Consider the following 22,919-nt stretch of genomic DNA (forward strand, 5'->3'; position numbering starts at 1 on the left):
TCAAAAAGGTAATCTATCACATATGTGCCCCCTAGCCTTTCTAGTCACTCCTCATAACACAAGCTCTCCAGCCCAGTAACATCCTTGTGAATCTTGTCTGCACCTTTTGTAACTTAGTGTCATCCTTTCTCAGCAAAAAGACCTTTACACTCCAAGTGTGTTCTCAGCAACATCTCACATTATTGCAATATCACGTCCCAACTCTTGCATTCAATATAGACACAAAATGCTGGAGTAACCAGTCAGCATCTCTGGATAGAATCGTCTCTGGATGACGTTTCAGGACGAGACCCTTCTTCAGACTGAGAGTCAGGGGAGAGGGAGAAACAGAGATATGGAAGGGTAAGGTGTGAAAACGAGACATCAAAGGAGATAAGGCTCAAGGAAACTGTAGAATAGATCATTGTATGTTAGGGGAAGTTGACAACAAAGCATACAAAGATAAAATATAACTAGGAAGACAGTCAGACTGGTGGGAGAACTGGGATGGGGGATGGATAAAGAGATAGGGAAAGCAAGAGTTAATTGGTTAGAGAAGTTGATATTCATACCGCTGGTTTGCAACCTGTCCAAGCGAAATATGAGGTGCTGTTCCTTCAATTTGCCTTGGGCCTCACTGCGACACTTGCACCCAATACCATGACTGATGAAAGCAAGCATGTCAAAACACCTTTTTCTTCACTACATCTACCTGTGTTGTTACAATCAGGGAACTATGTACGTGTGGGAGACAAAAATGCTGGAGAAACTCAGCGGGTGCAGCAGCATCTATGGAGCGAAGGAAATAGGCAACGTTTCGGGCCGAAACCCTTCGTCAGTCTTTTTGTGTACCTTCGATTTTCCAGCATCTGCAGTTCCTTCTTTAAAACTATGTATGTGTACAAGTCCCTGTCTATTTTACTTCGGAGTCATGTGAGTGACTACGTGAAGACCCCGCCAGTACGCATGCGTGTCATATCGTTTTTCGCATTGCGTGACGACTGGCAGGATGGATGTGATTCTCCTGCCAGCAACAGACCTGAGGTAAGTTTTTAAAAAACTTTTTCAGTTTTTCATCTTCTTGCAGGAACCTCCACTTAGAGGTCCTGCTAAAAGTCCAGGGCAAAGTCGGGACTAGGGGGAACCCCAGTCACGAACTTCCAGGGAACCCCGGTCACGGGGATGCCTGCCCATGGATCAAGTCGCTCAGGAGACCGCATAATGCGGGTAGCGAGCGGTGGGGGATTCGCCTTTCGAGCCGCTGGTGGTGGAGCCAGCGGCTTCATATAGGGGGAGAACCCGCTCGGGAGACCGGGTGGATTCGCCTACCGAGCCGCTGGCGGTGGAACCAGCGGCTTCATATTGGTGGTACACAAAAATGCTGGAGAAACTCAGCGGGTGCAGCAGCATCCATGGAGCGAAGGAAATAGGCGACGTTTCGGGCCGAAACCCCTCTTCAGACTGATGGGGGGTGGGGGGGAGAAGGAAGGAAAAAGGGAGGAGGAGGAGCCCGAGGGCGGGGGGATGGGAGGAGACAGCTCGAGGGTTAAGGAAGGGGAGGAGACAGCAAGGGCTAGCAAAACTGGGAGAATTCAACGTTCATGCCATCCGGACGCAAGCAACCCAGGCGGAATATGAGGTGCTGTTCCTCCAATTTCCGGTGTTGCTCACTCTGGCAATGGAGGAGACCCAGGACAGAGAGGTCGGATTGGGAATGGGAGGGGGAGTTGAAGTGCTGAGCCACCGGGAGTTCAGGTAGATTATTGCGGACAGAGCGGAGGTGTTCGGCGAAACGATCGCCCAACCTCCGCTTAGTCTCACCGATGTAAATCAGCTGACATCTAGAGCAGCGGATGCAGTAGATGAGGTTGGAGGAGATACAGGTGAACCTTTGTCGCACCTGGAACGACTGCTTGGGTCCTTGAATGGAGTCGAGGGGGGAGGTGAAGGGACAGGTGTTGCATTTCTTGCGGTTGCAACGGAAAGTGCGAGGGAGAACCGCTCCGGAGAACGCAGAACGCGGGGAGCGGGCGGCGGTGGATACGCCTTCCGAGCCTCTGGCAGAAAACCAGCGGCTTCATATTGGTGCTGGTGGCACCCAGAGCAGATACCCCCCCCGACATTGCAAATCGCGGCTATCCCTTTTATAGGGACGGCGGGGATATCCCGGCTGTAGTTACTGATGGGATACCCAGCTCAGGGGGGGGGGGGGGTGTTGGGGGGGTAGGCCCCGACTGGAGAACATCGCGGAGAAGCCCTGCTATAGGGACCGCGGAGGTAAAGCTCAGGGGAGAAATACCCGACATGGAAACCTTTCTACAAGGACCACAGAGGGAACCTCAGCTTCAACAACTAAGACCAGGAGACCAGGCTCGGGAGGAGCGTTACCCCTGCAGCAGAAGGTTTAAAACAGGACATGCAGGTAAAATCCTAACTCAAAGGTTGTTTTGTGCTATTTTATGAGAATGTTACAGGAATGGACCGCATCCGGACTGACTGAGGAGGACCGCGGAATTGTGGGCAGTCAGCAGCGGTAGGCTGCACCTGAATCGCTATTGATCAGCAGTCTCTGACCTGGCACCTGCACAGTCGGAATCGACGCCACAGACTGGCGGGAAGGCCAAGCAGAAGTCGGACAGGCCCGAAGACTCGGACGAGTCGGGCTGTGAAGACTCACCGCCGGCGGGAGTGACTATGATCGCATAGTCGCGTTGGAGTAGGGGGGAAGTGGGCGGCGCGACTCTTGTCAGCAGCGGCCTCTGCAGTCCGCCTGTCTTTTTATTGTTTTCTGTCTTGTTCTATGTAGTTTTTATTGTTTTTTTTGTCGGGGTATGTGTGTGGGGGGGGGGGGAACTTTAAAATCTTTCCCCTGCACGGGAGACCCGACCTTTTCTTTGTCGGGTCTCCGTTGTCGTTGGGGCTGCAACGTGGAGCGGCCTCCAACAGGAATGACCTGGGGCTCCAGTTGCGGAGCTGCGGACTACTCACCATCACGGAGCTGGCCGAGTCCGGAGCGGGTGGAGCTGTGGTGGAGCGCAGCTGTGACCCGACACCCGGAGATCGGAAGCTCCTACCGCAGGTCTGTGGACAGTAATACCGGGAGCCCGCGGGTCCCTGGAGGGAGACCGCTTTTCGGGGCTTCCGCAGCGGCGACTACTCCCGCCCGAGTTGCGGGGTTGAAGATTACCTGGAGCGGGGCCTGCATCACCGCCCCGCGCAGCTTGGAATGGCCGCGGGACTTTGTGAGCGCCCGCCGGGGCTCCAACACCAAGACCCGGTGCGTGGCCTTGCATCACCCGGCGTGGCTTTAATGGCTGCGGGACATTTAACATCGTCCACCGGGGGCTTTGACTCTGTCTTTGACTCTGACATGGGGGGGAGAGGGGAGTGCAGGGGAGAGATATGTTTAAGTTTTGCCTTCCATCACAGTGAGGAGGACGCAATGTGATGGATGTTTATGTGAATTGAATTGTGTTGGTGTGTGTCTTGGTTCTTTTTTTGTATGGCTGCAGAAACCAAATTTCGTTTGAACCTCATGTGAGGTTCAAATGACAAATAAAAGGTATTGTATTGTATTGTATTGTATTGTATTGTATTGTATTGTATTGTATTGTATTGTATTGTATTGTATTGTATTGTATTGTATTGTATATCCAGCATGGAGCGGTTGATGGAGCTGATACTCCAATGTGACATGCTCCGGTATATGGAGTTCTAGTCACCATGGGGTCCTAGGACGCCCATGGCAGCACTTTATCGAGGGCTGCATAATGCATCTCCCTCGACAGAGGGGAGCGTTAGGAGTCACTTCTGGGCTGACTCTGAAGACAGGGGTTTGGCTGAAGATACCACAAGTGTGCTCGGGGTGCAGGAACAACACAACCAGCAGTAGGAGAAGGCTGTGAATAACAACTACCAAATACCCAGAACCAGGGAACTGTATTTTGCTCAGTGTCCCTGCGGTGAACAGCTATAAGGGGGATACTGCCATTTGGGCAACCTGATGAAACAAGTCAAGAAGCTCGACAAGGGCCGTTGGGCTCATGAAGGCCACATCATCACGCAAGACCTCACATCTCCAGCGGCAGCACCCTTACGCACCCACCAGCAAACCACGATACACTGAAGCTGGTGAAAGCTTGAAGGCCGTACAACCAGGACAAAGGTCTTTTTAGGCCACAGCCCAGAACGGCCTTCCTGGAAGATGCGCCAACCCCGTACTCGAGCTCCTCTACCTCCCAGGAGCAGAAGTGCAAAATCATGCACACATGGTTGAGGCAGCTCCTGGGTCGGGTTGCATAACATTGAAACATAGAAACATAGAAATTAGGTGCAGGAGTAGGCCATTCGGCCCTTCGAGCCTGCACCGCCATTCAATATGATCATGGCTGATCATCCAACTCAGTATCCCGTACCTGCCTTCTCTCTATACCCTCTGATCCCCTTAGCCACAAGGGCCACATCTAACTCCCTCTTAAATATAGCCAATGAACTGGCCTCAACTACCTTCTGTGGCAGGGAGTTCCAGAGATTCACCACTCTCTGTGTGAAAAAAGTTCTTCTCATCTCGGTTTTAAAGGATTTCCCCCTTATCCTTAAGCGGTGACCCCTTGTCCTGGACTTCCCCAACATCGGGAGCAATCTTCCTGCATCTAGCCTGTCCAACCCCTTAAGAATTTTGTAAGTTTCTATAAGATCCCCTCTCAATCTCCTAAATTCTAGAGAGTATAAACCAAGTCTATCCAGTCTTTCTTCATAAGACAGTCCTGACATCCAAGGAATCAGTCTGGTGAACCTTCTCTGCACTCCCTCTATGGCAATAATGTCCTTCTTCAGATTTGGAGACCAAAACTGTACGCAATACTCCAGGTGTGGTCTCACCAAGACCCTGTACAACTGCAGTAGAACCTCCCTGCTCCTATACTCAAATCCTTTTGCTATGAAAGCTAACATACCATTCGCTTTCTTCACTGCCTGCTGCACCTGCATGCCCTCTTTCAATGACTGGTGTACCATGACACCCAGGTCTCGCTGCATCTCCCCTTTTCCTAGTCGGCCACCATTTAGATAATAGTCTGTAGATAATAAGTCCTCCCATTCGGATGTGGAAGGATGAAGTTGATTGAGGCAACTCCTGGAAGTTCCCCATCCGGCGGTGTGAAGGTAGGGAGCCACATTATGATGTCTCCTGTCACGGATACGTTGGTAATATTTACACTGGTTTGAATATTTACATTTATATTATAACATAAGATTAGTTTATACTGCACAACAGGTATGGTTGGAGTAGCCTTTCAAGGCAGGCTCACAATTATGGAGATGTGGTCTGATCATTGTCAACAGCCTCAAACCACAAGTGCAGTATAGACATTTCTGAATAACTTCCATGTGATCATTTCTGCTCACAGGGTTCGGAGATAATTGAAATTTAACTGGATGAGGCAATGAGACACTCAGTAGCGTTGCAAAATGGGCTAACTTCAGTTTCCAGATTATTTACCAAATCACTACAATCAATGCTTTGACTGCACAGAGCTAACAAATAAGTGTTATGGCCAATCTGGATGATATTGAACATACTGAATTTTGCTAAATTAGCCTATCAGCCACATAGCTATATTTGATAAATTGGGGTTCTAACCCGTCCAGTTAAATTTAAATCAAGCTGATACCAACTGAAACTATTGATTATTGGAATACAATCAATCCATTTATTTGTCTGGGATTCGGCTCTGAGACAAAAGATTAGACATCTGCTATTCGCAGCTGAAACTATCAAAGTCACAATGGTGGATGAACAGTATTCAGCGTTGCTCCACTAAACCTCTCATCCGTAAATTTTCAGTCATTCACAAACTGATGCTATTGCTCAAAGATGGGGAATTTACTAATACCATCTCTGGTTACGGAGGCAGATGGGATTAGCACGAGTTATCAATTGTTCAGTCATGGTATCAACTGCCAATGGACACCAGGTGCGTTCTGTGCATTAAAGGGTGTGTGAATATGCATAATCTGCATGCACAAGTCCTAGGTGATACACTTTGGTGGTGGAATATGTTAATCACTAAGGTACAATCAAATCAAAGTATCCGGTGATAGTTTTACCTAACCGCATTTAGCACTGGTGTATTATCATGCAAATCAATGACAACACAGAATGAATGTGCGATCACAAGGTATTTAATAATAATAAAGCTTTATTTCAGACACAGGTCCATATAACACATCATACAGTATGAGATACAAAAATACATTAAAAATTGCATATTAGCCTATAAGATATACAAGCTATTGCACCAATGCCATCTTAGCCTAGAAGTGAATCTATAGCAGCTTTTCAGAGGGCTGACTAGGGCTTCAATTATGTGGTTCTCTGACTTGTCCAGGCGACACATAAAACTAAACATCAGCTGTCTTAAGAGTGCCTCACAGGTTGGCACTCTAGTGGACACAAACAATTGACTGGCACTATGCCACCTAGGGACACAAAGCAGCAACCTTATTGCATCATTGTATGCTACCTTGAGCCTCTGCATACTCTTTTTCTTATGGTTAGACCACAATTGAGCAGTATATAACAGTGTGATGTAAGTTCTGAACAGGGAACACTTCACAGAGTCAGAGCACATAGAAAACTTCCTTATAAGCATGTTAGCTTGAAAATAAAATTTACAGCGCTGTCGGTAGAGGTCTTAATGACATTGTGAATCGATGGAACACTAACGATCGAGATGCTTGCATCAGGCTCAATCACCAGTTGCAAAAATAGGAGGCATATCAGTGGCGAAGGGTGCATTCTCGCTACACAAGGGAGGAATGTTCTTTCATGCCTTCCTCCATTTGGCCTCATAGGACGGGTCATGCAAAATTCCCGCTTCCGGCTTTTCATAGTGCCTGCCTGGGTGATTTACCCATGGTTCCCGCTAATGTGGGAATGAGCATAAAACCTTACATGGTTATTTCTGGGCACAAAGATGCTGGTTCAGTTGTGATGTTGAAACCATCCTCTGCATGATATAATCAATTCATTGACTTACAGACTCTGAGAGACCGTTCCTGCGGCTCGGGTTGTCAAACCTAAAGCATTGGGAGTGCTCACTGCAGATTGCAGGAATAGCATCAAATAGCAGCATTCCTCATAGGAGATGGGAAGTATTGTTTATGCTTCTTTACGTTTAACTCGGCACGGATGACTGACATCTTCAAATTCAGTCTTATGGGATTATAACATTAAGTTAATATTCCATTTACTGCGCCTGAAGTACCTCCTCATCATTTGGCTGCGGTGAACATAAACCACTCTGTCCGGTCTCACCCTCTGACATCTAGATTATGAAGGGTATCATCAACTTAAAACCTCCTAGGTCTAGGTACGCAGAGATATGGGTTGTTAACATTGTGCTACGTCACTTCACCGATGGGCACCAGCAACATCCCTGTCCATGGTCATACTCACGTACTAGTGATTATGCCATGGCGCTGAGTACAGCGCTATGGGCCCAGTCATTGCTACACTGGATAGGATGATCATATCTGTAGGCTATAATAAATGTTTTGTTCATGATTAGTCAAGCAGAGTAGACAGGGACACAAGACCAATCTAGATGTTGCATATCCCATGGACCTATGTGTTGCAATGTAATCACGCATCTACACCAGTATGTCAAGGTCCTTAAGAGTCTTATAGACTCGAGTAGCTATATTGTTAGTTACATAAACCTCGTTAGAAGGAATCACTACAAACCTTCTCCAGAGGATTAAATGGGTCCGGCATATACTGGAGTGAACATTGACATTTTGAGTCTCACTCCACCAGGACCGCTATACCTCAGCAGCAGGGTTATGGACCACATCCTAGCGGCTGCAGGATGGTCAAACTATTGATCTGTCCAAATATTCAGATCAAACTCATTGCCAGATTGGGGGTATTTGCCAACTCTATGTTAGGTATGTTTCCTCCCGGTTGAGGGAAGTTATTATTGCACTATTGTTCATTAATAGCATCAACATGTCTATATCAATGTCATGTCTGAATGCAATATTAACATTCACTCATTTGCCTACTGATGCAGTGTATGACGCCTGGACTTGTTTTCCACGGCATGAAATCACAGAGCTTTAAAATCTTCATGTAGTCACTCACGTGACTCCGAAGTAAAATAGTAAGAATAAACGAGAACTTACCAGTTTGAAGTTTGATCTTTATTTTATGAGGAGTAACGTTGAGGGATTACGTGCCCTCCTCTCCCAGCCCTCTATCATTCAATTCAATTCAACTTTATTGTCATTGCACAGATACAAGTATAGGTACAACGAAATGCAGTTTAGCGTCTGGTCATAGTCATAGTGCAAGATAGGAATAAAAAAAATACAGAACAAGCATACATTAGAGTAAGAAGAGTACTGGTTAACAATGTGGATGGAGAGACCAAAGATATCTAGCGACGGGACTCCGAGTTCAGCAATGTAAGTGTGTTGTTGAAAAAGCTGTTCCTCATCCTGCTAGTTCGAGACCTGAGGCTCCTGTACCGCCTCCCTGATGGGAGGAGGGCAAACAGTCCATGGTTAGGGTGAGAGGGGTCCTTGATGATCTTCCTGGCCCGTCTCAGACACCGTTTTCAGTGGAGGGCATCCATGGCAGGGAGCGGGGCACCGATGATGTGCTGAACGGTTTTCACCACCCGTTGTAGTGCCTTCCTATCCGCTGCGGTGCAACTGCTCTACCATACCGTGAAGCAGGTGGTCAGGATGCTTTCGATGGTACAGCGGTAAAAGTTGGTCAGGATCTGGGGGGACAGGTGAGCTTTCTTGAGCCTCCTCAGGAAGTAAAGGCGCTGCTGCGCCTTTTTGATCAGTTTGGTGGTATTGAGGGACCAGGACAGATCCTCATAAAGGTCAACTGGTATTATGGTTGTCTTATCTTACTATGTTCAGTTCAATAAATGTTGTCTGTGATTTCACACCGCTGCTTTGAAGATTGACACGCATGCGTACTGGCAGGATCTTCACGTAATCCCTCAACGTTACTCCTCATAAAATAAAGATCAAACTTCAAACTGGTAAGTTCTCGTTTAATCTTACTATTCTACAGCACTCTCCACAGCCCTGCCATTTATTGACTCTATCCTAGTTTAACCTACCAATTGCAACAGTTCGCACTTGGTCAAGTTCAATTCTATCTGCTATTTTTGGCCCTTTCCCAATTGTTCTCAAGCCTGTTTTAATCTTAAATTATATTCCTCACTATGCACTATACCACTAATATTGGTGTCATCTGCACACTTACTGCAGTCTTATCCAAATCATTAATACAGAAGGATCTTGGGATCCAAGCCCATAACTCCCTGAAAGTGCAAACACAAGTATATTGAGTAGTAAAGAAGGCATATGGTGTGCTTGTCTTCATTGGACAGCGTATCGAGAATATGAATCAGGAAGTCATGATGCTGCTTTATAGGATTTTGGTCAGGCTGCATTTGGAGTATTGCTTGCAATTCTAGACACCTCAATACAGAAAGGATGTGGGGGCTTTGAAAAGGGTGCAGGGGAGGTTTGCCAGAATGATGCTGGATTAGAGGGTTTTAGCTACAGGGAGAGGTTGGATAGACTTGGATTGTTTTTTCTGGAACATGGAGGTTGAGGGGAGAAGTGTATACAATTAGGGGAGGCATAGTTAGGATAGACAAAACCTTTTCTTCAGGATGGAAATATAAAAAGAGTGGAGGACATAGATTTAAAGTGAAAGAGGCAAAGTATAAAGGGTAAGTTTCTTATACAAAGGGTGGTGGGTGCCTGGAAGGGGCTGCCAGGAGTGGTGGTGGAGGCTGATACGATTGTGGCATTTAAGTTTATTTTTAGGTTGTTTTAGTTTTAGAGATACAGCGTGGAAACAGGCCCTTCGGCCCATCGGGTCCACGCCAACCTGCAATCCTTGCATATTAACACTATCCTACAAACGCCAGGGACTATTTCTACATTTACCAAGCCAGTTAACCTACAAACCTGCACATAGCTGGCCAGCTATCACCACCAGGGAAAATTCATCACTTTTACCGGTGCCAATTAACCTGCAAATCTGTACGTCTTTGGAGTGTGGGAGGAAACCGAAGATCTCGGAGAAAACCCATAAAGGTCACACGGAGAACGTATCAAACTACGTACAGACAACATCCGTAGTCGGGATCGAACCTGGGTCTCCAGTGCTGCAGGCGCTGGAAGGCAGCAACTCTACCACAGCGCCACCGTGCCGCATCATTTATACCTACACAAACACACAGATATATACACACATACATACATACAAACATACACACGCAGAACACAGACTCACAAACATACACTTTCACACACACTGCTATATTCATTATAAGACTGGGAAAATAGTGCAGGTAAATTTCTAGGCTGATGTCTCGTACTGAAAATGCCATACATTAAACAAGATTTTAAAATGCAGTTAAAACAGCAGGGAAGCATAGAACAAACGGGGATGTCTGTGAAAGGCAGGCTGCTAGATAGGGTTCAATAGTGAAAGTAATGATGATGAAAGGCAAAAGTGAATGGTAATCACTTATGCAAAGACACAAAAGATGGGTCACAAGGAGGCAAGATGGGAATACTAGAGTCATTATCTGAAATTGTTGGAGTCGTTGTTGAGTTTGGAAGGAAGGATGTAATCTGTCTGATCAAAAGATCGGTTGTTGTTCCTTTGATGTAGGTTCATTGAACAAAAGCTGAGAGAGCGGAAACAAGGCAATACGGTGAATTAGCATAGAAAGGAACTGCAGATGCAGGTATACAAAGATAGACACAGTCTATGTGTAAGATAGTGTTGGTGTGCGGGGATCACTGGTCGATGCGGACATGATGGGCCGAAAGGGCCTGTTTCCATGCTGTATCTCTAAACTAAACTACACTAAAGGTGCTGACTGACCCATGTGGAAACGGGCACTTCGGCCCACCGAGTCCGCACCGACCAGTGATGCCCGCACACTAACGCTGTCCTACACACACTAGGGACAATTTACATTTATATCAAGCCAATTAACCTACAAACCTGTACGTCTTTGGAGTGTGGGAGGAAACCGAAGAACTCGGAGGAAACCCACGCGGTCACGGGGAGAACATACATACTCCGTACAGACAGCAGCCGTGGTCGGGATTGAACCCAGGCTCTGGCGCTGTGAGGCAGTGGCTCTACCAGCTCTACCAGTGGCTCTACCAGTGCAAGTGTGTTGCCTGATGAGTCAGCATGTTGGAACAACCACTGAAATGTTGGTAAGGACCAGGTACATGAGCATGTGCTGTGGAATATGAATTTCCAAGGCTCCTGATAGACTGATGGTGACACACTCCTCACTGCCCTCTCCTGCACAATTCCACACCATAGACTCAGAGAATCATAGAGTCATAGAGAGTGGGAACAGGTGCTTCGACCCAATTTACCCACACTGATCAAGATGCCCCATCTACACGTCCCAACTACATGTATTAGGCCCATATCCCTCTAAACTTATCCTGCCCATGTAGCAGTCTAGATGTTTCTTCAACGTTGCAATAGTCCAGCCTCAACTACCTCCTCTGGCAGCTTGTTCAATACACCCACGGCCCTTTGTGTAAGAAAGTTACCCTTCAGGTTTCCATTAAATCTTTCCCCTCTAACCTTAAACCTACGGTATGTTCTCTGGTTCATGATTCCCCTACACTGGGCAAGAGATTCTGTGTGTTTGCCCAATCTATTCCTCTCATGATTTTGTACACCTCTATAAGACCCCCCCCCCCCCTCCACATTCCAAGGAATAAAGCCCAAGCTTGCTCAATCTCCCCCTATCACCCAGCATTCTGGTAAATCTACTCTGAAGCCTTTCAAGCTTGACAAGCTTAAAATGGCGCCTAGAACTGAACACAATACTCCAAATGTGGCCTCACCAACTGTAAACTATAACATGACCTCCCAACATCTATACTCAATACTCTGGCTGATAAAGGCCAATGTGCCGAAATCCGTCCTGACAAACCTATCCAGCTGTGACATCACTTTGAAGGAACTATGAACCAGCACTCCTAGATCCCTCTGCTCCACTACACTCCTGCACCATCTCCTGTAGTATGGTCAGACTTTGCTGCAACCTTCAGCGTTATGATGATTTCAATGGGAAGCATAGGCTTGGGATTAGACACAAAGAAGGTATTTTTCTAACTGAGTTGAATGTGTTTAGATATTTTCAAATTGCCAATTCTCTGCAGCTGTAATAACAACATTTAAGGGACATTTGAACAGGGACATGGAGAGGAATAGATTAGAGTGATATACGTAGGTCGAATACAAGGCAAACTGGACCAAATGGGCATTTTGGGTCTGCATGGACAAGTTGGGCTGAAGAGCCTGTTTCTTTAGTTTAGTTTAGAGATACAGTGTGGAAACACAGAGAGTGGTGAATCTCTGGAACTCTCTGCCACAGAGGGTAGTCGAGGCCAGTTCATTGGCTATATTTAAGAGGGAGTTAGATGTGGCCCTTGTGGCTAAGGGGATCAGAGTGTATGGAGAGAAGGCAGGTACGGGATACTGAGTTGGATGATCAGCCATGATCATATTGAATGGCGGTGCAGGCTCGAAGGGCTGAATGGCCTACTCCTGCACCTAATTTCTATGTTTCTATGTTCTATGTTTCTAACAGACCCTTCGGCCCATTGTGTCCGCACCGACCAGTGATCACCTGTGCACAAGTTCTATCCTACATACTAGGGACAATTTACAGAAGCCAATAAAGCTAGAAAACAGCACTTTTTTGGAAAGTGGGAGGAAATTGGGGCACCCGGAGAAAACCCACACAGTCACAGGAAGAAAGTACAAACTCCATATAGACAGCACCCAAAGTCAGGATTGAAATCCGGGTCTCTGACGATGTAAGGCAGCACCACTGTGCTGCCCTAAACTAAACTAAACTGCACTGTTTCTCTGCTGTATAACTCTATGAGTCTCTCCCATTTTAGTGAGAGAGAGTCATTTAGAGTCTCTCTCAGTGAAGAGCGAGAGGGATTCTCTCTCACTTTGTCCATTTCATTTTAGTGACTTTTAGAAATGTTGAATTTACTACAGTAAATCAAATGCTCCCATTAGCTTTGTCTTCTGTCAGTGCCTGCACAGGTTCTCTGGAGTGGAGTCTCTAAGCTGTGTTCCCTGAAGCCCTGCCACCATATAGACCTTAACAACCACTTCAAGGATGCAGAATGTCAATGTCCTCAGCCCGCTGCACCCAGAGCTGGTGAGTGCAGGAAGGCTGGGTGGTGATTTGTGTCCAGTAAATCAAGCAGGATGCATTTTAATGGATGGTAATATTTTCAAGTCGAGCAGTTTGTGCCGCATAGTGTCCTGACTGACAGTAATCTATCAAAATTATTTGGTGATTGTCACATATTTGGCTGTGCCTAGTCTGGCGTCTATACCCTGTGTGGGCGGCACGGTGGCGCATCGGTAGAGTTGCTGCCTTACCGCGCCAGGGACTTGTGTTCAATTCTAACTACGTATTCTATCTGTATGGAGTTTGTACATTCTCCTTGTGACCACAAGTTTTTTTCTGGGTGCTCCAGTTTCATCCCATATTCCAAAAACATGCAAGTTTGTCAGTTAATTGTTTTTGGTAAAAATTGTCCCTAGTGTGTAGGATAGACCTAATGCATGGGTGATTAATGGCTGGCAAGAAGTCGGTGGGCCGAAGAGCCTGTTTCTGCGCTGTATCTTGGTTTAGTTTAGTTTAGAGATACAGCACGGAAACAGGCCCCGAGTCCGCACTGACCAGCGATCCCCGCACAGTCACACTATCCTGCACACAGTAGGGACACACTTATACCTAGCCAATTAGCCTACAAACCTGTACGACTTTGGAGGGTGGGAGGCAATCTCAGAGAAAACCCACGCGTTCATGGAGAGAACGTAAAACTCCACATAGACAAGTACCCGTAGTTAGGATCGAATCTGGGTCTCTGGCGCTGCAAGCGCTGTAAGGCAGCAACTCTACCGCTGCACTACTGTTCGGCCCGTCTCTAAACTAAACTAAACTGAACTAAGCTAAGCTAAACTAAAAGGGACCACTGAAAAATACTTTGTTGGCTGTAAAATAGTTTGAATATATTAAGGCTGCAGCGAAGGTTCTTTCCTGCTTCCCCATAGCTTGAAATGAGAGCATGGGCGGGGTGGTGTAGGTCTTTAATGATGCTGGTTGCCTTTTTGAGGTGTTTTAGAAGAACAAGGGAGAACAAGGGAAAAGAAGGGGGAAGAAGAAGGGAGAAGGAAAAGAAGAAGGGGAATGAGAAGGAGAAGGAGAAAGAGAAGAAGAACCCATGTGAAGAAGAACCCATGTGAAGAAGAACCCACATGAAGAAGAGTTCTGAGCCAAAATGTCACCTATCCATTTTCACCCAGAGATGCTGCCTGATCTTCTGAGTTACTCTAGCACTTTGTGTCTGTCTCTGGAGTAAATCAGCATCTGCAGTTCTTTGTTATTAGGGAGTTGCACTACAGTGCCATTATGTTTATGAGCAAAAGGTACTTCTGTTCATGTTCCTTCAATGGGCATGTGTGTGATCTCAGGGCTGGTTTTACCTCCTGTCCTGCCAAGGCCATCTGTATTATTTAGCCTGCACAGCATCTGGCCAGCATGATGGGGAGAGGAGGTCTAACACAATGGGGCCTTTATCATTGTAGACCTAATTCGAACAAATCTGTGACACCAGGGGCAGGTCTTTGATGGGGATTTGGAAAGTTGCAATAAAGCAATATAAATAAAACCGTATAAATATGTTTAATTGTGGGCGAAAATGTACAGGAACTTTGCCCAAACGTATTTGTGATGTCGGAGTGACAAGCAGGCAGTATGACACAGGGCATATGCCGCTGACCTTAACCTTGAGTCAGCAGCAGCTCCCGAAGGCAGGGGAGGTCCCAGCGAACTGTGATATGGGACTGCCGGGGGAGGGAGAGATGTCCTGAACCGGTCAACTCTTGAAAATCCCAGAGGTTTTGGCATGGGAGCTACCAGCAGAGCGTCACCTGAACATAGCAGTGGGCTCTGTGGCATGACATGTCAGTGGGCTGCGACAGGGGACTTGTGAACACACGCAATGTGGCGGCGCAGTTCCCTGCGGGCTTACGATCAGGAGTGAGAAGCGAGCGTTACAGTAGGAGTCACTGACCCAGCAGGGCAAGACTATGTGACGCAAGCCTTGGCCAGTAGACTTTCTGACCTAGGAGCCAAACTCTCGCGATAGGCTTCCCCCGTTGGGGTGAGGGGGAAGATTTGCGAGCGCATTCTGTGGCCTGGACAGAATGTGCTCTCGCCGTGCGGAGTGCCGAATGTGTCCCGCCGCGGACTGTTGCTGCGACGAGGACGAGTCGCAGCCCGCTTGCAGCGAGGAGCACGACGCCTGCATGCGGTGCGGCATACAGATCAACTGCTGGCACTGCGGGGTCGACTTGTCCTTCAGCCTGGATGAGGCCAACATCAACTGTGTGCTGTGCGGCGCCCCCATTTCCTGCTGCTTCTGTGGGCACACCATCACCTTGAGCACCAACGGCACTGGGGCTCTCTGCAACAGGTGCGCCCGAGATGTCACTCGTAGGATGCAGAGCGCTGAGTCCAAGCGCAGGCCGAGCAACACCACACACACCAGGGGGCATCATCACGCCGGGAACTTGTCTGCTGCGGAAGGCATCGGTAGTGCTTACGCCACACACCTGACCTCCAGGAGCTATGACACTGGACACCCCAGCAAGCCCTATGATGCAGGAAGCTCTTTCAAGCATTATGACACGAGTTGTGACAGTAAGCTCTATGACACGCATCTGACCAGCAGGCACCACCCCACGGGAAGTGCCGACAGGGCCAGTGACACGGCGGGGAGTAACAGGTTTTATGGAACAGGACTTCACAGCAAAAGCTTCAGCCCAGATTCCACCAGTAAATCCAATGGCCTGGGGTTTAACAGCAAGATCTTTGATACAGGATATGACGGAAGGGCCGACAATGCAGGATTTTACACCATGCCCGCTTATACCGGAGACACTAGCAGATCTACTGAGGACAGACCTTGCAGCAAGCTTTATGGAACAGGACTTACTAGCAAGTCCTACGCCATGGGATCGATCCACAGTCCTGACTACTCGGGACAGAGCAGTAAGTTCTACAGCCGAGGAATTTCTGACAAAGACTACAGCACAGGATTCACCAGCAAATCCTTTGGCTCAGATCTTATTGATTTCCGTGACACGAGACATCCTAGAAAACTCTACGACTCGCAGCGTAGCAGCAAATCCCTCGAAAATGGGCACATCAGCAGATTGAATGAGTCGGGCAGATCCCTCGAGGCAGGACCTCTCAGCAATCTCTACCACACGGGGACTTGCAGTAGATCCACCGACACAGGGCGACTCAGTAATCTCCATGACTCGGGCATTTCCAGAAGATCCCTTGAGGTAGGACCTCTCAGCAATCTATACGATACAGGTCTTTCCAGCAGATCCATTGACACAGGGCGTCTCAGCAATCTCTACGATACAGGTCTTTCGAGCAGATCCCTTGAGACAGGAGCTCTCAGCAATCTCCATGATACTGGGCTTTCCAGAAGATCCATCGACACAGGGCGTCTTAGTCATCTCCAAGATACAGGTCTTTCCAGAAGATCCCTTGAGTCAGGACGTCTCAGCAATCTCAACGATACATGTCTTTCCAGCAGATCCATCGACACAGGGCATCTCAGCAATCTCTATGACACCGGCGTTTCTAGCAGATCCCTCGACTCAGGACGTCTCAGCAATCTCTACGACACAGGTCATTCTGGAAGATCTCTTGAGACAGGAACTCTCAGCAATCTACATGATACTGGACTTTCTAGAAGATCCATCGACACAGGGCGTCTTAGCCATCTCCAAGATACAGGTCTTTCCAGCAGGTCCATTGACACAGGGCGTCTCAGCAATCTTTACGACACAGGTCTTTCCAGCAGATCCATTGACACAGGAGCTCTCAGCAATCTCCATGATACTGGACTTTCTAGAAGATCCATCGACACAGGGCGTCTTAGTCATCTCCAAGATACAGGTCTTTCCAGAAGATCCCTTGAGACAGGATGTCTCAGCAATCTCAACGATACATGTCTTTCCAGCAGATCCATTGACACAGGGCGTCTTAGCCATCTCCAAGATACAGGTCTTTCCAGAAGATCCCTTGAGACAGGACGCCTCAGCAATCTTTACGATACAGATCTTTCCAGCAGGTCCATTGACACAGGAGCTCTCAGCAATCTCCATGATACTGGACTTTCTAGAAGATCCATCGACACAGGGCGTCTTAGTCATCTCCAAGATACAGGTCTTTCCAGAAGACCCCTTGAGACAGGACGTCTCAGCAATCTCTTTGACACAGATCTATCCAGCAGATCCATTGACACGGGTCATCTCAGCAATCTCTATGATACAGGTCATTCCAGCAGATCCATCGACACAGGGCGTCTTAGTCATCTCCAAGATACAGGTCTTTCCAGAAGATCCCTTGAGTCAGGACGTCTCAGCAATCTCTATGATACAGGTCTTTCCAGCAGGTCCATTGACACAGGGCGTCTCAGCAATCTCTATGATACAGGTCTTTCCAGCAGGTCCATTGACACAGGGCATCTCAGCAATCTCTATGACACCGGCGTTTCTAGCAGATCCCTTGACTCAGGACGTCTCAGCAATCTCTACGACACAGGTCATTCCGGAAGATCTCTTGAGACAGGAACTCTCAGCAATCTACATGATACTGGGCTTTCTAGAAGATCCATCGACACAGGGCGTCTAAGCCATCTCCAAGATACAGGTCTTTCCAGAAGATCCCTTGAGACAGGATGTCTCAGCAATCTCTTTGACACAGATCTTTCCAGCAGATCCATCGACACAGGGCGTCTCAGCAATCTTTACGACACAGGTCTTTCCAGCAGATCCATTGACACAGGGCGTCTCAGCAATCTCTATGATACAGGTCATTCCAGCAGGTCCATTGACACAGGGCGTCTCAGCAATCTCAACGATACATGTCTTTCCAGCAGATCCATTGACACAGGTCATCTCAGCAATCTCTATGACACCGGCGTTTCTAGCAGATCCCTTGACTCAGGGCGTCTCAGCAATCTCAACGATACATGTCTTTCCAGCAGATCCATTGACACAGGGCGTCTCAGCAATCTCCAAGATACAGGTCTTTCCAGAAGATCCCTCGACTCAGGACGTCTCAGCAATCTCTACGACACAGGTAATTCCAGAAGATCCAATGAAACAGGACATTTCAGCAATCTCTATCACACTGGGCACACCAGCAGATTCGGCGAGACAGGATCCCTCGATACAGGAACTTTCAGCAATCTCTATGACTCGGGTCTTTCCCGAAAACTCTATGATATTTCTTCCTCCAGCAAGTCCCACGACATGGCGCCCATCTCAAATCTCCGCGACACGGGACTTTCCAGCAAATTCTTTGATGCAGGGCTTAGCAGCACGTCTTATGATAACGGACACACATATGGTCACCATGACACTGGTCTCAGCTGCAAATCCTTTGACAATGGACACTCACACAATCAGCATGACACAGGTCTTAGCAGCAAATCCTATGATAACGGATACACATGCAGCCACCACGATACAGGTCTTAACAGCAAATCATATGATAACGGACAGTCACACAATCACCATGACACATGTCTTAGCAGCAAGTCCTTTGATGATGGATACACATATGGCCACCAAGACACAGATCTCAGCTGTATGTCCTTTGACAATGGACACTCACACAATCACCATGACACAGATCTTAGCAGCAAATCCTATGATAACGGATACACGTACGGCTACCACGATACAGGTCTTACCAACAAATCCTATGATAACGGATACACATACGGCTACCACGATACAGATCTTAACAGCAAATCCTATGATAATGGACAGTCACACAATCACCAGGACACATGTCTGAGCAGCAAGTCCTTTGATGATGGATACACATATGGCCACCAAGACACAGGTCTCAGCTGTATGTCCTTTGACAATGAACACTCTCACAATCACTATGACACAGATCTCAGCAACAAATTCTACGATGTGGGTTATACTACCACGAATGACGTGGGATTTGATAGCAGACTTTCCGAAGCTGCTTCGAACTCAACTCCCTGTGGTTGGGAACCAGCCAGCAGGTTGTATGATTTAACTTTTACCAGCAACAGCACCGAATATTTGGATCTGCCGTGCCGAGCCAACGACATGAACGTCACCGGCAACGGCTGTAGTACAGGATGTAGCATGCGACCTTGCGACACTTGTCCCACCAGCAGTCTGTATGATAATGAAGTCAGCAGTGGGCGTTATGATGCCTGCGGTACATGTGACACAAAATCAGACAGTATCTATAAAACAAGTCGCAACAGCCAGCAATACGATTCAACACTTAGCAGCAGACCTTATGAATCACTTGTCTGTGGCCGACAGTATAGTACAGGACAAAGCAGAAGAACATACGATACTGCAGATACTCCCAGACTTTATCATGATGACAACAATATAAATAGCAGTTGCAGAACATGTGATAGAAAAGCGTGTAGCACAACCTGCGATGATGGATGTGTCACGGACAGATGCTTTGATAGGAATGACACCAGCAGGTTTTATGAAAGGAACGTAGCCAGTAGTCCTTGTGAAGAGAGTGCTACCTGCCAGAATTGTGAGGGACCTATCGGCAGCCCATCTGACGAGAACATCTCCAGTGGACATTATGATGAGTACTCCGCCTGCAGGTCAACAGACAGGGGTGAAGCCGACACGTTTTATGATGCAACTGTCTCCATCGTGCCTTATGACTCATATGCCTCCAGTAGACAATGGGAGTGGCATGACACCAATGAACCTTATGATGACAGCATCTCCATCATGCATTACGATGGGTACTCCTCCAGCAGGTTCGGGGACGACAACGACAACAATGCCCTTTATGAAGGGACCGTCTCCAGTATACCTTATGATGTGCTCGCTTCCGGTAGAATTTGTGAATGGCATGAGACCAGTGAACCTTACGATGAGAATACCCCCAGCAGATCGTGGGACGAGAGCGAGATTGAGTATGATTTAAATAGCACTGGTCTGTCTTGGGATGACAGCATCGTCAGCCCATCTTCTGACCTGGGAACAACCATTAATGTTTTTGAACCACTTAACGATAGCATGTTCAGCGGTCTTGGCATGAACAGCACATTCAGTAGTGTGGGAGGAGTTAATACAAATGACACTGGAAACTACTCCAAATCGTGTGATAAAGAGGCCACCTGCACACAATGTACCATCGGTGGCAATACAAGACCTTGTAGTTCAGGAACTTGCCCCAGAGCCTCACAGGTAGAGGAGGATTGCGGTTCGGACACATGCAAATACATCCCACGATCCAAGACATGATCGAAGCCAGAACATTTTTGGAACAGAATTGTCAGAACATTGTTGGAACAGAGCTACCAGCGCATGCAGAGATTGGGTATGACTTTGCAGCGCTGTGCAGAAGTGAAGTTGCAAGGAACCGCAGAGAAAGAACAGAGCTCTGTTCAAAATGATTCAGAAATATTGTAGATACTGTTCTTTGTATCATCTCCCTGAGCTATGATTTCCCTGCTCGCATCCTTCCTCATCTCTCCATGATCTTGTGACAAAACATGGAATGATTTTACAAAAATTATCGGAATGTTTGTGTCTTTCATACAATTTGGAGTAGAACTTACCCAACTCAGCATCAAAATCCAGAATTAATAACTAAGACTCAGTCCAGGCCCATTGAAGTTGCTGCCTGTAGCAGGCTTTGGAAAAGGGTGCGGTGAATGACAGTGTAACATTGGTCTATATCGTGCGGGCTGTGACCAGTGGATCCAAGCACAGTCTCTAGTGCTCACCCATCTGTACCCAAGCAAGTTGGGGACTTTGTGTCTGGGCAGCGCTAGAGACCCGGGTTCGATCCTGACTCCGGGTGCTGTCTATACGGAGTTTGGACCTTTTGCGTGGGTTTTCTCCGGGTGCTTCGTTTTCTCCCCCACCCCAAAGATGTACGGGTTTGTAGGTTGATTGGCCTGCAATGAATGTAAATTGTCCCTAGTGTGTGTGGGATAGTGTTAGGTTGCGGGGATCGCCGGTGGGCAGAAGGGGCTCTTCCCGCGCTGTATCTCTAAATTAAACTAAACTAAACATGCTGAGAGATTAGGGATGCCACATCGGTTTGTTTGTCTCATGTAGAGCCTATATCCTCAACTGGGGCCCATATCATGCCCAGCCCGAAGCAAATTCTTAGAGGGATTGTCAAGGGCCAAGTAAGGGAATCACTACCTGGAGACTGATGAGGAACAGTGTTGCACCAGGTTTCCTGACCTCTCAGGCTTCAGTGTTTGCAGATTAAAAACCAAAGAGGAACATCATATAACCATATAACCATATAACAATTACAGCACCGAAACAGGCCATCTCGGCCCTTCTAGTCCGTGCCAAACACGTATTCTCCCCTAGTCCCATCTACCTGCACTCAGACCATAACCCTCTATCCCTTTCCCATCCACATACCTATCCAATTTATTTTTAAATGATAAAATCGAACCTGCCTCCACCACTTCTACGGAAGCTCATTCCACACAGCTACCACTCTCTGAGTAAAGAAGTTCCCCCTCATGTTACCCCTAAACTTCTGTCCCTTAAATCTGAAGTCATGTCCTCTTGTTTGAATTTTCCCTACTCTCAGTGGGAAAAGCTTATCCACGTCAACTCTGTCTATCCCTCTCATCATTTTAAAGACCTCTATCAAGTCCCCCCTTAACCTTCTGCGCTCCAAAGAATAAAGACCTAACTTATTCAACCTTTCTCTGTAACTTAGTTGCTGAAACCCAGGCAACATTATAGTAAATCTCCTCTGTACTCTCTATTTTGTTGACATCCTTCCTATAATTGGGCGACCAAAATTGTACACCATACTCCAGAATTGGTCTCACCAATGCCTTGTACAATTTTAACATTACATTCCAACTTTTATACTCAATACTGAAGAAAGGTTTTGGCCCGAAATGTTACCTATTTCCTTCGCTCCATAGATGCTGCTGCACCCGCTGAGTTTCTCCAGCATTTTTGTGTACCTTCGATTTTCCAGCATCTGCAGTTCCTTCTTGAACATTCTATACTCAATGCTCTGATATATAAAGGCTAGCACACCAAAAGCTTTCTTTACCACCCTATCTACATGAGATTCCACCTTCAGGGAACTATGCACAGTTATTCCTAGATCCCTCTGTTCAACTGCATTCCTCAATTCGCTACCATTTACCATGTACGTCTTATTTTGATTTGTCCTGCCAAGATGTAGCACCTCACACTTATCAGCATTAAACTCCATCTGCCATCTTTCAGCCCATTCGTCCAAATGGTCTAAATCTCTCTGTAGACTTTGGAAATCTACTTCATTATCCACAACTCCACCTATCTTAGTATCATCTGCATACTTACTAATCCAATTTACCACACCATCATTCAGATCATTGATGTACATGACAAACAACAGTGGACCCAACACAGATCCCTGAGGCACCCCACTAGTCACCCCACTAGTCACCAGCCTCCAACCTGACAAACAGCCATCCACCATTACTCTCTGGCATCTCCCATTCAGCCACAGTTGAATCCATCACGCTACTCCTGCATTAATACCCAACAATTGAACCTTTTTAACCAACCGTCCATGAGGAACCTTGTCAAATGTCTTATTAAAGTCCATATAGACAACATCCACCGCATTACCCTCATCAATTTCCCTAGTAACCTCTTCAGAAAATTCAAGAAGATTAGTCAAACATGACCTTCCAGGCACAAATCCATGTTGACTATTCCTAATCAGACC

At 47.1% G+C, this 22,919-nt stretch overlaps 1 protein-coding gene across 1 annotated transcript; it reads left to right on the forward strand.

Moving 5' to 3' along the window:
• Nucleotides 1–14,886: 14,886 nt before the first annotated feature.
• Nucleotides 14,887–20,721, forward strand: LOC116991347. Its single transcript, XM_033049909.1, has 2 exons — nucleotides 14,887–17,561; nucleotides 17,616–20,721. The coding sequence occupies exons 1-2, from the start codon at nucleotides 15,305–15,307 to the stop codon at nucleotides 20,453–20,455; spliced, it is 5,097 nt and encodes a 1,698-aa protein (XP_032905800.1). The 5' UTR covers nucleotides 14,887–15,304; the 3' UTR covers nucleotides 20,456–20,721.
• Nucleotides 20,722–22,919: the final 2,198 nt, after the last annotated feature.

This window comes from Amblyraja radiata, chromosome 33 (genome assembly GCF_010909765.2).
Source record: "Amblyraja radiata isolate CabotCenter1 chromosome 33, sAmbRad1.1.pri, whole genome shotgun sequence".
Taxonomy (NCBI): Eukaryota; Metazoa; Chordata; class Chondrichthyes; order Rajiformes; family Rajidae; genus Amblyraja; species Amblyraja radiata.